Source organism: Sprattus sprattus (genome assembly GCF_963457725.1).
Source record: "Sprattus sprattus genome assembly, chromosome: 18".
Taxonomy (NCBI): Eukaryota; Metazoa; Chordata; class Actinopteri; order Clupeiformes; family Clupeidae; genus Sprattus; species Sprattus sprattus.
This window is the reverse complement of record NC_137916.1, coordinates 12,680,575-12,698,154: the sequence shown is the minus strand read 5'-3', so window position 1 is coordinate 12,698,154 and position 17,580 is coordinate 12,680,575. Positions and strand designations below refer to the sequence as shown.

Below are 17,580 nucleotides of genomic sequence, written 5' to 3'. Positions count from 1 at the left end.
CAGTATGTCGTCATAAAATACTGATTTAAATCAACTGCACGTGGGCTAAAGGGCAAAACGTGAAGAATATGTCTCATAACGTTAAGAGCCAGTTTTCGGTTGTTTGCACATGCTCTAATATCAGATATCGAACACAAAAAATAGCCCTATACCTTTGGCTTATTTCAGCCCTAGTTGCAGGTTTGTATAATGTTTGACATAATGTTATGTGATTGAAAAAAAGAGAATAACCCAATACTGATGGTTACATTTATCAGTAGGCTACCATAATAGGCTTTTACGAATGAAGACAATGCCTCATTTGGGCTGTGGCGAAAGATAAAACTTAAGCTACATTTTATTGAATGTATTTTACAAACGGCGGTTAACGTTTTATAAACATTTAGACATCTGGAATAGGCCAATACTTTCGGAAAAAGTCGGAACCACTCTTAATGAAAAACCACCAACAAAACAGCACAATTAGGTTGATTAATAAAACAAGAGATGCTCGGTGATGTCAGTGTTCTGTTGCAACTGTTTTCCTTCCTTGACGCAAAACAATCATATTAAGTAAAAGTTAATTAATACTTTACCTTCTTATCGTGGGTCATGAATTAACTGAAAAATTCCATTCTCTGCCTGTATCCACGGACATTCCGCTCGGTCGTTGTCCCTTTACTCAGGTTCCGAACTCATTTGATATCCTCAACCTGTCAATCACCTGTTGCTTCACCTGAGACCCTTACCGTAAGTAAACAAAAAGATGTGTATTTCGTATTCACCGAGAAAATCTTTTATTCAATACCGTTAAATGAAAAACAAAACAGAAAAAAAGCAAAAATGTACTGAAATTTATAAATAACTGTATAGTGACACTGTTATAACACACAACGTACTGCGTCACAGTTGTCATTAATTGCAATGAACAGCACAATTAACATGATAATTACATTTACAGAACATCATTTGGTCAAAAAACATCCCCTCATAATTTGATTGCAGCAATAATTTACCAGTACCACTACATTATTTTCAGACCATTGATTAAAGACTATGTAGATGCCAGAGGTGCAGCTCTGTGCAGTACAGTGCACTAAGATCCATTCACGTCTGTTTGATTTCTTGACTCCCTCTCAAGTTTATTCATGCTTCTTCTTTTCCAAGAGAACGTTTCTGTTAAAACACAAAAAAAACACCCTTTAACCCTTTCCCAAGAGATCATTTGGGGCACTTTACCAAGTTACAATGTTTTAATGAGTAATTACAGAACATGAGAAAGCAGATAAAGCATTCACCTGAAACCCCCAGCTTCTCTCTGGAACTGCATCAGTTTGTTAATTTCCTCCCCCAGCCTTCTCAAATCGTCTCCCTCAAACAGCGGTACTGCTCGCTCCTGCAGGGCAAAGACCAAATTACAGTCTGAAAGTGAGAACAAACTCCTCACAGCTCTCAAAGCACAGCCATGCTAGAACTATACTTGCCTGCCCGTCATTCAGCTTGTTCTCGAGAGATGCAAGGGCATCTACGGCTTTGCCATCCTCGTGGGCACAGTGGAATCGTCCACCTGTTTTATGGGCAAGCTTCTTCAAAAACTCTTTATCTGCTCTATGAAAAAAGAGCAAGTACTTTACATTTACATGTATCTATTTAGCAGATGCACATTTCCAACAGTATGTTCCCTGGGTATCTTATGATCCCTGCGTTGTTAGCACATATCTCTACCTCCCCTAGCTCTGCATGCTGTACCAGATGAGCCACATGAATCCATGTAAATAACGTGTAAGAGCATTCACAGAAATATATGCAAAGGACCAAATCTGACCATGCCCACTGCTCTTATGTAAAGATGTGGATTGAAAGTCTATGCTGAATGAGGTGTTTGTAAATGAAGTAAGATGTGTGTCCCAGCACCTGTCTCTGCAGTGGAATGCAACGGTGTGGATGGTGATGTCCTTCCCGGCTGTCAGTCTCTCAGCCTCACGCAGGACCAGGCTGCAGCTGGAGTCAGGCCTCCCGTCACTGATAAGGTAACAGCCCAGAGGGGCCCCGAGCCCACAGGTGGCCTAGGAAGATCAGAGACACAAGCTTACCTCAGCTATTTATATTTCCAAGATCATATACGAACAGATAAGGCAGCATACAGATCAGTACTGTTCCACAATACTAGTTCACAAGTTAAGGGGGGAGCACATCGGGAGATCTCTGCTGTGTCCAACCTGGCATTGTTAACTCACTAGTGGTGTCACTAAACTTGATTGCCAAGTTGTTTATAAATAATGGACAGTGGGACAAAGGGAGACCATGGTTGAAGTGCAAGTGTAGGTCAGTGGTGTTGTGTAGAAGTTTTACCTGTAGTGCCTCCAGAGCGCTTGTCCCCCCATGACAGGTGAGCTGAGACAGCCACTCCACTGCCTGCCTGCAGGCCTTCTCTGTTGGCTCCACCATTTCAGGGCGCCAGGGCCTCACCTCCCCCGAGAACACCAGGAGGGTGAACCTGTGACACAACCTTACTCTATGAACATGCTATAAATCTCACTTCAGTATCGTGGACGTTTCAATGTTTGAATATGAGGTGATGCTTTGTGTGTGTGTCTGTATGTGTGACATTTTACACCTGAATAAAACATATCTGAGTGTGTTTCACCCTTACACTTGAGTGGTATATGTATGTGAAATTGATGTGCATGTGAGTGTATGTGTGTATGTATCTTTCACTGTCAGTTTCACCTCACTCTTTGCCCATGCAGTTGTTCCCAGATCAGTGCGGCCAGCTCCCTCTTCAGCTCTGACAGGTTGGGGGCCATGGAGCCGGACACATCCAACAGGAAGCACACCGAACTCTCCAACACCGTCCCAAACAAACGTCGGCTCCCTGCACACATACACCACCACACTATTACTGGAGGTTCAGCAGCCTACTTAAACCAGACATGGACCTGGAAGTGTCCTCATCGCATCTCCACCAAAATCATCACAGCATCACTCTGTTCCACTGATGAGTGAAACTAATGACTAATGAAAATAATGAATTTTTACTTAAAAATAATGAAAGTGATACAAATAATTTCATGTTTTATTATTTGAACACTGAATAATTGTGCAGCTGTCTTTTGTTAGAATCCAAGTGCTCTTTTTTTCTACTCTCACTAGTGACAAGCAGCCTTGTGAAAGGAGGCAGGGCTAAACTGCCATGTGGGCAGCTTTTAAGTGGTCTCCATGGCTTCCCCTGTGGTGGGCTTGATTTGACAGAAGCCACACGAGCCGCGATGCAGGCCGACATTCATGCGAATGGTCTCAAGAAGTCCTTTTCAAAATGGCAGGGAAACAATGAATAATGCAGCCGACGTGGGCGAAGGAGATAGAGAGAGAGAGAGAGAGAGAGAGAGAGAGAGAGAGAGAGAGAGAGAGAGAGAAGAGGCAGAAGCGAGCAAAAAACAGATATAATTCAGAGGTGGCAACCTCTCTCCAGTCCAAAGGCAGGCCCCACTCAGCCCCACTCAGACCTGCATGACCCCTTGTGACCCCATGTGTTGACCTCAGTGATGTGAGGAGTTGTGGCACTTCGATGGACCTTCTCTGGACCATTGCATATGACAGCACTACATTGGTCTGGCCAATGAAAACATCATTAGTAAACTGCATGGAGTATACTAGATGAATAATAGGTGTATTTTTACCGGCGGTAAGCCACTCAGTTTATCGTGACTCCTCTACTTGTTCTGTGACTCTTGTTCTGTGATGATAAATCCCTTTGAAAAAACTCTGGTCCATGGGGTAGGCAAACTCTCAAGGTATTTGTGTGTCCCTTTTAATGAAAACATGAAGTGAATACATGCCTGTAGAAGCACTGTACATGTGTGTGGGTTAACTGAATGCGGTAGTTTGGAGGAGAGAAAAAAGGGATGGAGGGAGGGAGGTTTGAGGAGAGAGAAAAGGGATGGAGGGAGGGAGGTTGGAGGAGAGAGAAGAGATGGAGGGAGGGAGGTTGGAGGAGAGAGAAAAGGGATGGATTGATGGATGGAGGTTGTGGTAGCTGACCAGAGAGGAGCCACTGCATCCTGTGGCAGTAGCGCTGCAGCAGCCGCTGTGCCTCTGTGAGGTACTGGCTCAGCTCAGAGGGGGTCAGCTGCAGGTGCCTCACCCTGCCCTGAAGACACACACACACACACACACACACACACACACACACACACACACACACACACACACACACACACACACACACACACACACACACACACACACACACACACACACACACAGAGAGACACACACACACACAAACACACACACACACACACACACACACACACACAGACACACACACACACACACACACACACACACACACACACACACACAAACACACACACAGATGAGCATACATACACACACACCAGAATGAGATGACCACCACCACCCACAATGATCAGTGATGTGCACAAAAGTCTAACACTGACTGACTGTAGAAAGCAGTTTTCATCCTGATCTAATGAGTTCACCAAGACCGACCAATATATCATTTCTTTCTCTTTTTTTTCTCTCTTTCTGTTTGTATTTATCTCCTTCTTCTCGTCAGTGCATTGTCCATATTTGACTATTTTGACCATGGTGTCAGTATGTAGCCAGCAAGCATTCCCATGGCTCTTGTCATTGCGAATAGTTTTAGGAGACTATGTATTCTCCATTTGTCTTGTCTAGCTCTCACTCACGTTCAGCTCCACACTTGGAAGAATGGCGCAATACTTCGCAGAGCCTTTCTGCTGGCTGTCTGGCACGAGTCTCTTATGGTGAACGCAGTCAGGCCCTGAGATGAGCTTGTGAAGATCCAACCTCAAACTCCTGATTCCATATCGCTTCAGCCACTGTTCATCAGAGATTGAGATCATTTATTAAATTAAACATCTGTGAGAAAACACTTCGGATCACCAGACCTGTAACAATAAATACTTCTTAACAGAAGAAATAAAAAGTGCAGTACTGTGAATGGGAGTAAAGTTAATCATCTGTGAGAAAACATTTTGGTTCAACACTTAATCAGTGGAGACCTGAATGAGCAAAACCCTAACTGTTCAGTCTTAGTGGGTGAGAGCACCCTCTGAGTTTTGTGTGAGTGGCTTTAAAGGCCCTCCAACTCATGTGTTTAGTAATGGGGTAGCGAGGTAATAAGAGAGAGAGAGAGAGGGAGAAGGAGGGAGAGGGAGAGGGAGAGGGAGAGAGAGAGGGAGAGGGAGAGGGAGAGGGAGAGGGAGAGGGAGAGGGAGAGGGAGAAGGAGCACTTAGTCAGAGGAGATTACCAGACCTGTTTGGTTGAGCAAATCTCTTCCCGCTTTGGTAGCTTCACTGTAGCAATCCCATTTTGAATGCTTCTTTTTTTAGGGTATGCCTTGAAAACCATCCCTATTGTAAAATAACAAAACAGATAACATAAAGGACACAGGTAGGAAAATCAACACAGCAATGTGTGCTAATTTCCACAAACTTTCTTACCCATGCTGCCATCCTCTAAGAAAAAACAGGACTGAGACGTTTTGATTTTCTTTCGCCTGAGGTCCTTTTCCGCTGGCTTCCAGCCATTCACTGGTTTTGCTGAGTAAATGAGAACAGAAATATTTCACCTCAGAAGGTGGCAACACTGTGCACCCTACAAGTGAAATGACCATAATATGGTTGCAAACAGTTCTGTGATACAATTTTGAGCAGTACAAATCATTTACATAACCACTTTGAATATTTCTTTTTTATTTCCGTATTCATGTTTTTCCTCTGATGAAAATAAGAATGCTTAACAATAAGCCCTTCCAGACTACCTAACCAGAGGGACCATTCAAAAAAAAGAAATTGGTATATTTTTTTTGTAATGCCAGATATTGTTTATGTATTGTCATATTGCAAGCAGTGAGAAGAATAAAGGCTCTTCTTAAAGATCTTTAAAATGCAGAGCAGACTCACCTGGGGGTATAACAGCTTTCGCACTAGTCGGCCGCCATGTTATTGTTCTCTGTAGGGAGCCTCTGTCTGGTCCCTTATCCCTGTTCAACTGCAGGCAAAAAGCACAGAACAACACTGTCTCCATTTAAACATAAAATAGCTCCTTTTCGAAACACTTACCGTCTCAAGTGATTTTTTGTTTCATGAATGTGTTTGTAGACCCATACATAGATACTGTATGTCTGGTCATCAAAGACATATAAGTCTTTCTGTTCTTGGTGTGTAATGGTTTTTGCAGATCGTCTTTCAAAAGTGTGAGAATAGCTACACCGTATGACAACCAATGTGATGATGACACAGATGACAAAGTGCTGACACAGTGACAGATGAGAGAGGATGGAGTGATGGTGTTGCTCTGACCAGCCGTGTGAGTGTGAGGATGGTGGGTCGAGGTGGGGGAAGCTTCTCCTGTCGTCCCACAGTCTGGGCCCTCCCGACTGGGGCGCTGCCTGCCAGAGCCTGGCCTGCAACTGGAGCTCTGATCGAAGCCCTCTGGGCCAAGGAGTCCACCAGTTGACTGCACTGCAGTAAGGGAGGAGGAAAGGGGGGTGGTAGGCACACATCATGAGTCAGACTGACTAAGGGTGGGATACCTTCCTGCCTGTGCATCAGAATAAGTGATAACACATTTAATGGGTTCAACGATTTGGATGTTGAGAATTTGAACATGAGAAGAAATCAATTGCTAACTCAGCAGGAAGCAGATGTGGCTTCAGATAATACTCCAGCACAGTCTTAAGTGTCGTTTACATGGAGCCTAGTTTGTCAATCTGATACGGATAGCTAATACAGATAGCCCTATCATACATACGAACACTCTCTATCCGCACCTTGTTTCTGCAACGATCGCAGTCCGGGGTAGAAAGTGAGTAGATTTGAATCGGTACGGGGGCTGGTGTTCGTCTGCACGGTTTCACGCAACCTGATGACGTCACTGCCCCACGTGATCTTTTCCGCCATCTCCAACCAGTATATAAATAACTTGTTCTCCCTCAAAATCTCACTCATGGTGGGCCTCGAATTCACTAACATTAACCCAGTCTTCTGATTTTTGATTAGCCCCCTATCTTGATCTAATTCTTCTTATTCAGACGTAACATAACTTTCATGACCACAAATATAAATTGGCCAGCGATTTAATTTGCTTTTTTATTCATAAATGTATGTAAAATGCTCGGAGCAATGCATCGTGGGAAATGGGATGACAGACATGTTACTGTTCCAAACTCTTTATTATCAATAGAAAAAATAATTCATTTTCGCATATCCTTTAGTCTGACCACTGATTTTATTAACCATCATAATGTAATGTTGTTAATTGGAGCTTGAATGTCTTGTGTAATTTGTTTATCCGTTTGCTGCTTCCTTTACCTTGTGCTTTTGAGTCTCTTCTTCTAGGTATTTCACGTTTTTTCAGTTGTGTAAATAAAGCGCTAAAGCGCCACCCACAGGCGTGAGGTATGTACTACAGTCGGTTCACCGCAATCTGCTGCCTCCGTGTTTACGCAAATCTCTAGTTGCCAGCCTCCGTATTTACGAAATTAAAAGATTCGATTGGTGTGAAAAGTAAATCCGATTCGGAGGCCCTAGACTTCGTGTGCATAGCACCTAAAACTAAACCGGCCCTCAATGTGCGTCAACTGCAGTGTCAGTGGAGGAGTGGATCATTATGGCTTGGTATACGATGGGCGGTTTGGTGTAGGTGTAGATTTGATGGAAACTCACACCTTCTGCCAATAACGAGCAGCCTTCTCCATTTCTCCAATTAGAGCGCTGACGTCATCACTTTCAACGAGGCCTACAGGGAGAGGGCATGGCGTGATTTTCCACTCTGTCATTACGAACTCCACAACAGAAGCAATGGATATGGTACGAAAGACTCAAGCAGAAATGTGTGTCTCGTGTAAAACTTCCTTATGTAAATACAAGTTGCATGCTCATTTTTAAGGTGCATCGTATCATGATATATGGTCAACACAGAAGTCTGCAGGATCACTTCAGGTCAATGTGCCTTTGTACCTTTCTAAACAGGCATGTGACAAACATTTTTTTTGCAGAAAAGCACAAACAGGCCTTTTGCACGTACAGCCCCTGTTCAGCACGGAGCCGCCATCACACTGATTTGAGACACTGTGAGATCTGCATGGTGGCAGCCTTCCTGGAAATGACACCGCCTCGGAGAACCCCCAACCAGCAGGGATAAATGAGCAACTAAGGCTAATGAGAACAAACTGCCCCTTTGGGCGAACAAGATGGAGTGACTCCCACACACTACAGCCTGCCTCTGCTTGGCTCCTGCTGTGTTTCTTACAAAGGCCTTTGATCCCTCCCTCGACCCCGACATTACAACCACTGCACTGCTTTAACAAGGTCTTCAGCGAGCAGTGAAGGGGTGGATAACATCTTAAGGATGCAGCCAATTCCGTGTTGTCTGAGAGGCCCTGCTTGTTGGTCAGCTCAGGGGTGTCATGAACTCTACACCAAGTGGCAATGAGAAACATGTGCTCCTCTCCCTCAGGGGAAACATGTGAACTAGTGAATGCTTATGGTATCCAGTAAGGGAGCAGTACCTGTCTGGCTGATCCAGTGGAAGCGGCCTTTCCCGGCGTGTGCCAGCAGACGAAACACCTGGGCAGTGTCAGTAAGCGTGGCGTGGTGTGGGGGCAGTGGTTCGCTGGGGGTGTCCATGTCGGCAGTGAAGAGGCACACGTGGAGTCTCACTTCAGAGGTGCTGCAGCACTCCGACACATACGCACTCACCGCTGCCTGAGAAGAGGGTGGGAAGGAGGATGGAGAACGGTTCAACATCATTCAAACGTGCATAGTCGCACAAACACACAAGTACACACAGTATGCTATACAGCTTATACCAGCTTATTTGATGAAGCAATCATACAACAAGGAACAGAGGATAAATTCAGGTCAGCCATAATGCCATTCCCAAAATGGATTCACGAAAAAAAGGAAAAGAACGAATACCTTGAAAACGAAAAAAATAATAGGTAAAGGGATAAATGTTTTCCACTTGAGGAGAAACTCACCATGTCCTGGTCAGGCACCCCGCTGGTAAAGAGGTAGAGGCCATGGGGGACTGCAGGGGCCCTGTGAGGATCTCCCTCGAGGGCCAGTCTCAGGGCCCCCAGTGTGTTGCGGCCCCCAGCACACTGTTTGCCCTGTAGCCACCTATGGAAAGAGGAAAGGACCTCCCCCATCACTGAGACACCCTCAGGGACTGAAACCCTAACTGAGAGAGCACAGTTCCTAAGGCAGCAGGGCGGACGACAGGTATTCCACGCTGCTGTCGGCCAAAGATGTGCTCGTCTCACTTTCATACATTTAGCAGAGAGCTATTTGTCTTTATATATCTAATTATTATATTATATTATCTAATTATATAGATTTAAAATAAAATTAAGTATTAATTTAGGCTTATTTTTCCCTTTGGGTCAATGGATTTATTATAGGGGAGAATGCTGCTAATGCACATGTTTATTATAGGAGAGTATGCTGCTAATGCACGTGTTTATTATAGGGGAGTATGCTGCTAATGCACATGTTTATTATAGGGGAGTATGCTGCTAATGCACATGTTTATTATAGGGGAGTATGCTGCTAATGCACATGTTTATTATAGGGGAGTATGCTGCTAATGCACATGTTTATTATAGGGGAGTATGCTGCTAATGCACATGTTTATTATAGGGGAGTATGCTGCTAATGCACATGTTTATTATAGGAGAGTATGCTGCTAATGCACATGTTTATTAAAGGGGAGTATGCTGCTAATGCACATGTACTATCCTTTGTTTGGGGAGTCCTCTTTCACCCTTTTAGTGCATTATAAACTCCCCTAAGAATGATTCAGATAAAAAGTGCCTACTAGGCCAAGAGTCCACGTATGGGCAAAAAGGACACAAAGGCGTGCATGGATAGAGCACAAGACATCAAACTTGGTCTCTCTTACTGCCAGGCCTCTTGAAGGTTCTTCGGGGAAACAGGAACCTGGTGTTCTCTCCAGGATGCCACCTCTGTGCCAAACCTGATGGAGCAAGAGCAGGAATGAACACGTATGGAGGTAATTTTGATCTCTGGTGAGAAAGATGACACACTGCGCTACAGCACTCAGTGTGATGTGGGTAAATCTGCACAGCTGCTCACTCAGGCAGTCCTGTATTTCCTGGCTTTCTGTGCATTCTGGTCTAATGTGAAACTCTAATTAATATTACCATTCCATTCAAGAACAACTGAAGCGAAACGCAGCACTCTTGAGACAGAAATTATGCAAATGCAGCAATAAAGTCATTGGCACTAATGGGAGAGTTAGTCTGTTTATTAACAGGGAGGCTTTTAAGCAAAGTCAATTAGTTCTTTTCTCATGCACAACTTCACAAAAGTATACCCCTTTGTGCTCTGAATGTGCTGAAGCTCAAACAGGAAGAGACATCAAGTGGTTTGGTCTGTGACTTCCTCTCCATTATAAACCCATTTTTATCCAATTTTATCCAATGGTACTCCAGGGTAGCACAGAGTATCTTTTAGCTCAGCATGCTCCTGCCTCATGCCATCGTCAGACACATTTCATGTTGCCTGCGGCGAGCTGGATGTGTGCACCTACACTATGACACTGAAGGCATCGTCAGACACATTTCATGTTGCCTGCTGCGAGCTGGATGTGTGCGCCTACACTATGACACTGAAGGCATCGTCAGACACATTTCATGTTGCCTGCTGCGAGCTGGATGTGTGCGCCTACACTATGACACTGAAGGCATCGTCAGACACATTTCATGTTGCCTGCTGCGAGCTGGATGTGTGCGCCTACACTATGACACTGAAGGCATCGTCAGACACATTTCATGTTGCCTGCTGCGAGCTGGATGTGTGCGCCTACACTATGACACTGAAGGCATCGTCAGACACATTTCATGTTGCCTGCTACGAGCTGGATGTGTGCGCCTACACTATGACACTGAAGGCATCGTCAGACACATTTCATGTTGCCTGCTACGAGCTGGATGTGTGCTCATGTGTTGAGGCTGCAGGCGTGACCTACACTATGACATTGAAGCTGTGCTGGCTGCCCAGATGCTCTTCCAGGAGAAGCCTGAGGGAGAGCAGAATGTGGAGCCAGTGCCGATCGTTCATGCTCGACGCATCAACCAGAATCTGTACCCTGTCACAGAGAGAGAGAGAGAGAGAGAGAGAGAGAGAGAGAGAGAGAGATAATTGACTAAAAGACATTTCAAACATCATTTATATGAAGCATTCCATACCAGTAATGACTATGTAAGCCATTGCCAAACGAAACTGAAAAATGATAAAACTGTCCACTCAATCTGACACCACAGCACCCCCAAAACACCATCAATTTTCAAAGCCTGCCACATTGTCCATTTACTTACACAAAGGATGTTCCACCTCAATGCAGATCTTTACCACAGACAGGCAAACAACATCCACATCATGTCACATCCACAACATCCATTTTGTTCCACTTTCATAATTTCTTCTTAAATATCACCATATTAGTGATAGGGTTTCTGGTGTGTGAGGTAGTGTGTTGTATAGTGATGTATTGCGTTATGTGGTATGTTGTTGTTTCGCAGTGATGTGGTGTGTGACTCTTACCTCTGCTCACACACAGTTCCCCAGATCTGCCGACTGCCAGTGCTACTCAGCCACAGCAACCTCCTCTCCAGCTCACCCGTGGCTCTCTGGAGCTGCTTCTGTGGGCACACATGAATTAGCCACATCTGCGTGCGTGCGTGCGTGCGTGCGTGCGTGCGTGCGTGTTGAGACTGACATGACGGTTGAGATTGGATGAATAGATGGAGGGATGGACAGACAGAAACACAAGATAAACCTAGATAAAGAGGCAGATCATTCTACCTGGTACTGAAACAGCAGAGGCAGGTCGACGTGCACGTTCTTCACAGTTCCATCATGCCACTCAAACGGCACCATGGCTCTCTGGAATCAACAAAGCCACAAAAACTGCAACAGTGGTCAAAGGTTGCAACCCCCCCCCCCCCCCCCCCTCCCTATTCGAAAACAAATTGGCACATACTTCAGAATCAGTAATGTCACAATATGGGCCCACTGTCTCACAGGAAGCACACACCTCATGCACAGTTGCTGTTACTGTCTTCCCCAAAACGGGCACAAACTCTTTCAGTGAAGAGTAAGCGTTGGGGGCCAGGACTTGGTACAGGCCCAGCTTCTGAGCTAGGAACACATTAGATCATTGTCAGAATACTGTACTTAGTCAAGATGAAGAGAATAACTAGTAGACATTTATTTGAGGTCACCTTTCAAACCATGGGTCTTCAGCCACTCCACTGAGGTCACTGGCAGCAGGACTTTAGGCTGGATGTGTAAGGGGGCATTAAGGTGGTTCATCCCAGAAGTCTTCTCAGAGAGTGAAATATCCTCCATGCCTGTCAGGATCTGAATCAGAGAGTATACCTCTTTTTATACTCAATTATGTCTTATGACTAAAACCAGCTTTATTGAGGCAGAATGTCTTTATACACAAACACACAATGCTTATGAAATGCAGGAAATCAGTTAAAAACACCCAATATAAATACTGTAACTCAAGTTGTATGTGAAGGTTAAAACTGAAGTACCACCTACTGCTCCATACAGACCTCAATGTCTTCCATGTGACCAGAGCGAATGTTGTGAATGTGGCTGAGAACGTGTCTGGCTGTTTTAATTTCAGCCCACAGGAGATCCAGGTCAGTGCTGTCATCGAGGACACCCTGACAGAAACCCACATGCACAAACACACACAATCATTTATTCAATAAATACTGAGCCATACAAGATCCTGCAATACCGTTATTCTGTTATTAGAATTCAGGACACTACAAACACATTTAGGTTAGATTTACCAGGGAAGGTGAGAACAGGTGGTATCTACCCCTTGTGACTTTAGCAAGTCTCTTCACTGTTTCCTACAAATAAAAGAGACATTTACCAAAATAATAACTGCCAAAACCCCAAGTTAACCACTGCGGACCAAAGTCTGGAAATGTATCACTCACTATAGCAGCAGGACTGCAGCAGTAGCCCACAGAATGGACTGATGCCTCTTTTCCCAGCAAACACTGCTCCACTGCATCACAGAGAAGCCCTGAGGGCTGATCGGGGCTAAAAAAAATGTAAAAGACGTTTTCAAAAACACAGTGTTTTGAGAGCCTAGTTAATATCTGAAGGACATTAAAGACACTTGTATTGTCTGGTTCATAGTTCCAACTCCCAAGGAGCTCAAGCTCTGAGACAAGAGCACTCACTGTCAGATACCCTTCAGGTTAAGTGCTTTCTGTAGGCCTGAATGTAAAATGAGATATTAGTGAGGGTAAATGTGAATGTGGTGAGTGTGTTTGTGGGAGGCATTCACCAGGAGCCCAAGACGACGAGCAAAGAATCCAGCTCCGTCTGAGCCAAGGCCATCTTCACTGCCTGAAGCAGGTTACAGCCTCCGCTCGGCCCCAGCTGCAGGACCCATTCATGGACTTCGCGTAGCCTGAGGGGACAGCGAGAGGAAGAGAGAGAGAGAGGGAGGGAGGGAGAGAGAGATAGGTAGACAACACTTCTGGATAAAATACAAAAAATATCAGTGACTGATCTAAGAAGTACAAATAAAACATAAAGAGTGTGACCATCGACTCCAAACAGTACAATTTGCAAAATCTCCACCAGTGCCAACTAGAATTGCTCCCTATTGCTACAAATGATGTGACTACAATACATACAGGATAGCTGAATTTTCTTTCAATATGCACAAACAGCATTAATTGCTTAAGGCAACATCAATGTACAGTTTTTTAAAGTGTTTTCCACCATCTACAACCAAGCAGTGCTCTCTCTCCCTCCTCTCTCTCTCCCTGTCTCTCTCTCTCTCTCTCTCTCTCTCTCTGGTGTCTCTGCTCTCTTCACTCTGCAGTCTCTATTTAATGGAGGAACACACTGTTCTCTCATGTACCTACAAACTCCCCACTGACTCATCTCAAATGAAATAGCGACAGCACATGAAAATGGAGATTAAATATATTTTCGTTAATAGACAGTAGTGAAAAAAACAGCTCAATCAGTGAAGCCACCAACACCACCACCACCACTCATCTCCCCTCGGGGAGCTTGGTGATTAAGGCCGAGACGGCTACTTATATTCATACGGTTATGTAATCATCACATTCAGTAAGGACAACATTTGAACCGCCCTTGCTAATTTTGATCATCATATAGTAATGTGAATGTAAAGTGCCTGCCTCATACTATTCCACATCTTGCTCTCTCTCTCACACACACACACACACACACTCACACACACACACACACACACACACACACACACACACACACACACACACACACACACACACACACACACACACACACACACACACACACACACATGCACACATACACACACACACTGACAAACACACATACACACACACACACACACACACACACACACACACACACACATATACACACACACACACGCACTGACAAACACACATACACACAGCGCACAAACTGGCTGATGATCTCAGTTAACATGCACACCCACATGGCATGAGACTTCACTAGATAACAATGACGTGTGGGAAAAAGCAACATGACTGAAAAAGGCTCTCTCTTTCGAGACACGACCGTGATTTTCACCTGAGTGGAGAGGTGTCTCTCTGGGCTGGTGCCATAGGGAGCCGACCTCCGACCCGAACGAGATGAGATGTATCTTGGTTTTGTGGCGCAGCTGCTTGTCGAGCAAATCCTGAAGTGACACACATATGGGGACATCGCTGACAGATGAGCTCATAATGTTAATGCAGTTGATGCCATTATTCAAGGTGACCGGAGAGCTTTTGTCCTTATTAGGTCTATGCAGCAAAAAAATAAAAAATTACCAAGAGGTTCCTCTGAAGATCAATGAGTCTGTCTGTAAAGCAGTTTACATCTGAGGCATCCACCAAGACCGCCACCTTGGAGCCTGTCACCATTCCAAAGACCTTTGAGAGGACAGTATAAGACACAATGCCAAGGGAGTTGATATGGCTGGCCTTTGTACCCCAGCAGTATGCACTGGTCATCGTGTGATAACACTGCCCATGCTCACCTTCCTGCTTCCCTCTGTGAGCCATCTGATCCTGTTGTGGTAAAGCTCAATCATCCTGCAAGGACAACAGCTCACTATTATTACCCTCCCAGCCTATCACCTTTACACTACAAAATAACATTCACAGCCTACAACTGACTTTATCAAAGAGTTTTACCACTTTCTTTCGAATCATATTCCGTCAAAACATATGCTTTATTCATATAAAGACATGTTACATGATTTATATGAAGACATGTTAAAAACATAGTGAAATTCATAATCAACATTTGGTATATCCTCGTGTCACTCACTGGTACAGCTTCATCTCAAAGTCTCTGAGCACTTCAGCACTGACTTCTGACGGTTCCCCAGTGGTCCTGTCATCAAACAATAACATGCTGTCAGAAACCTGAAGAGCAGGGTTTAGTGCACTGATGGCCCAGGCACTACTAGCCTGTTTGCTGTAGGGTGTTCTGTAATGCACTCTATTGTGTTTTTCAATGTGTTTAAGCCTATTTCACATGTTGGTGTAGATCACTGGTCTATGCTGGTCTATGCTGGGTTGTGCTACAGTGTACTGCGCTGTGTTTTGCCGCACTATGATGAGTGCTGGCCAGTGCCACACCGCAGACTGACTGACCCAGGTGAAGATGAGCAGCAGGACAGGATATGAGACAGAGAGAGGCCAGCACTCTGCAGGCTGTTGGAATCCAACCAATCAGCCGAGGTCTGGCAGACACCGGGGTCAGCCCTCAGGGTGTGCATCCTCTAAACACAAACACAAATGTCCTCAGGTAGCCATGATATTAGAGAAAGACAAAATCACACGACATAGAACAGATGTAAAATATAATGGTCAGTGAGACCGCTTCATAAGATGGATGGGTATGGCCATCTGATGATTTTGGCATCAACTTAAGATCTTAAATCATGTATTCACTCTATTCAAAGAAGAACCTGTATATCACCATTAGGTCCTTGGAGTGATTAATGTTTGTGACTAGAAGCCCATCGTCTTCATCTGCTGTCTGGTCTCGCACACCACATGGCTCCCAGCATTCCTTCACTGTGAGAGGTGCACTGTGGGAGTTCATCTCACACATGTTGGCCAGCACAAATGGCTGAAACACAGATGAATTCATAAACACAAATGACAAGCGCAGGTAATATCAAATAAATGTTACAAGACAAAGTAAAAGGGCTTTTTCTCTTTCCCAATTCAGCTACATTTCGAATAGAGAAGACAAGGTCCTTAGCACTACCATTTTTTTGGGTTTAGCCAACTACTGCACTGTGTTGCGCTAGTATTTCTGTATGCGCAAAAAACACTAAGTTATGACCAGTGCCTACAAAAAAGCACTTTGGTGGTACTTATTGTCAGACATTGGCCTTGAGTATCCATTGATTGCTTTGATTCTGATGTATCCTGTTGTGGTCAGCCTACAACAGTAAAGGCTTAGGCTACAAACTAAGGTGAGTTATACCGCCTGTGAAATCCAAGTTATGGTTGCTGTTTTGTTAACCCTAATAGAAAAATCTAGCGATTATTGAACCACGACCTTGCATTTCGGTTGAAGGTTGCATACTCCACTCATGGATAAAATATATCAACCAGGACTCATGAAATAACCTGTTGTTTGAGGACATTTCAAATATATGTATTTTTAAATCTGTTTTGTATGACGGATGAAAACACAGAATCATTATCAACCAGAACACTCAATCGGACAATTAGAATACACAATGACGTTGTTGAACGATACGAAACCATTACCTACCGAAATACACTCTGTAGGACGAAGAGAAACTCCAATCTTGCGTTCCCCAACGCACTGTTTCCCGTCTCCAAGGGAACAGGTTAATGAGCTGTTCAGTTCAGACCATTGGTTCAGGCTAACTGCAAGCAAGGGTTGCAAACTGACGCACGTGTTTATTGTTATTGAACAACATGTGGTCTGGAAGGATCAAAGTGTGTGAACAACATGTTCAAGTTCAAAAGTTTAGGTTTTAGTCTAATGTTCAAGGCAATTTACAGTTTTGTTTTCTTCACATATCCCATATCAAAAGCCATGGGCTTGTTGGCCATTTTTGATTTACTCATCAAAATTAGTTTTACTCATTTCACTCAGAATCAGACTGAACTCAACATCATATTATTATAATTGAAAGGTAGATGTGTAATTGATGCAAGTAGCACATGTCTGTATGCATATTAAATATTATGTGCAGTAATCTGGCACCTGGCAAAGAGAATCACGACTTGTCTCTTCTGCTTCTTGTGCAGTAGCCTCTCAGATTTTATTTTCATGATAAGCAGTCATTTAGTGTATTACCCTTATGTACCGCTTTATCGCTTTTTTTTGCATTTCGAAAAAGAGGTAATTGAGATTTGTTTTCATCGTAACTGTTTGATTAAGTTGCCATTTGTACTAAAATCACAATTCATTCTTTAATCTGAATTTGGACTGTTTCTAAGAAAGTTATAATGGACTGGC

The 17,580-nt window shown here is 44.1% G+C and overlaps 1 protein-coding gene across 1 annotated transcript; it reads right to left on the bottom strand.

The window, feature by feature from the left end:
- Positions 1–1,121: 1,121 nt before the first annotated feature.
- vwa3a (von Willebrand factor A domain containing 3A) lies at positions 1,122–16,188 on the bottom strand (the record flags this gene model as incomplete). The annotated part of the gene is given in 32 exon segments (XM_080857207.1): positions 1,122–1,155; positions 1,278–1,375; positions 1,464–1,587; positions 1,894–2,045; positions 2,332–2,476; positions 2,710–2,854; positions 4,021–4,129; positions 4,695–4,847; positions 5,285–5,382; positions 5,473–5,571; positions 5,935–6,022; positions 6,334–6,495; positions 7,701–7,771; positions 8,544–8,739; positions 9,015–9,156; positions 9,938–10,012; positions 11,027–11,146; positions 11,602–11,699; positions 11,863–11,943; positions 12,095–12,198; positions 12,282–12,420; positions 12,624–12,737; positions 12,870–12,932; positions 13,023–13,128; positions 13,379–13,504; positions 14,653–14,672; positions 14,675–14,761; positions 14,895–14,996; positions 15,104–15,158; positions 15,397–15,462; positions 15,726–15,853; positions 16,054–16,188. Coding segments are annotated over 32 exon segments (3,435 nt in total).
- Between the last annotated feature and the right edge of the window lie 1,392 nt (positions 16,189–17,580).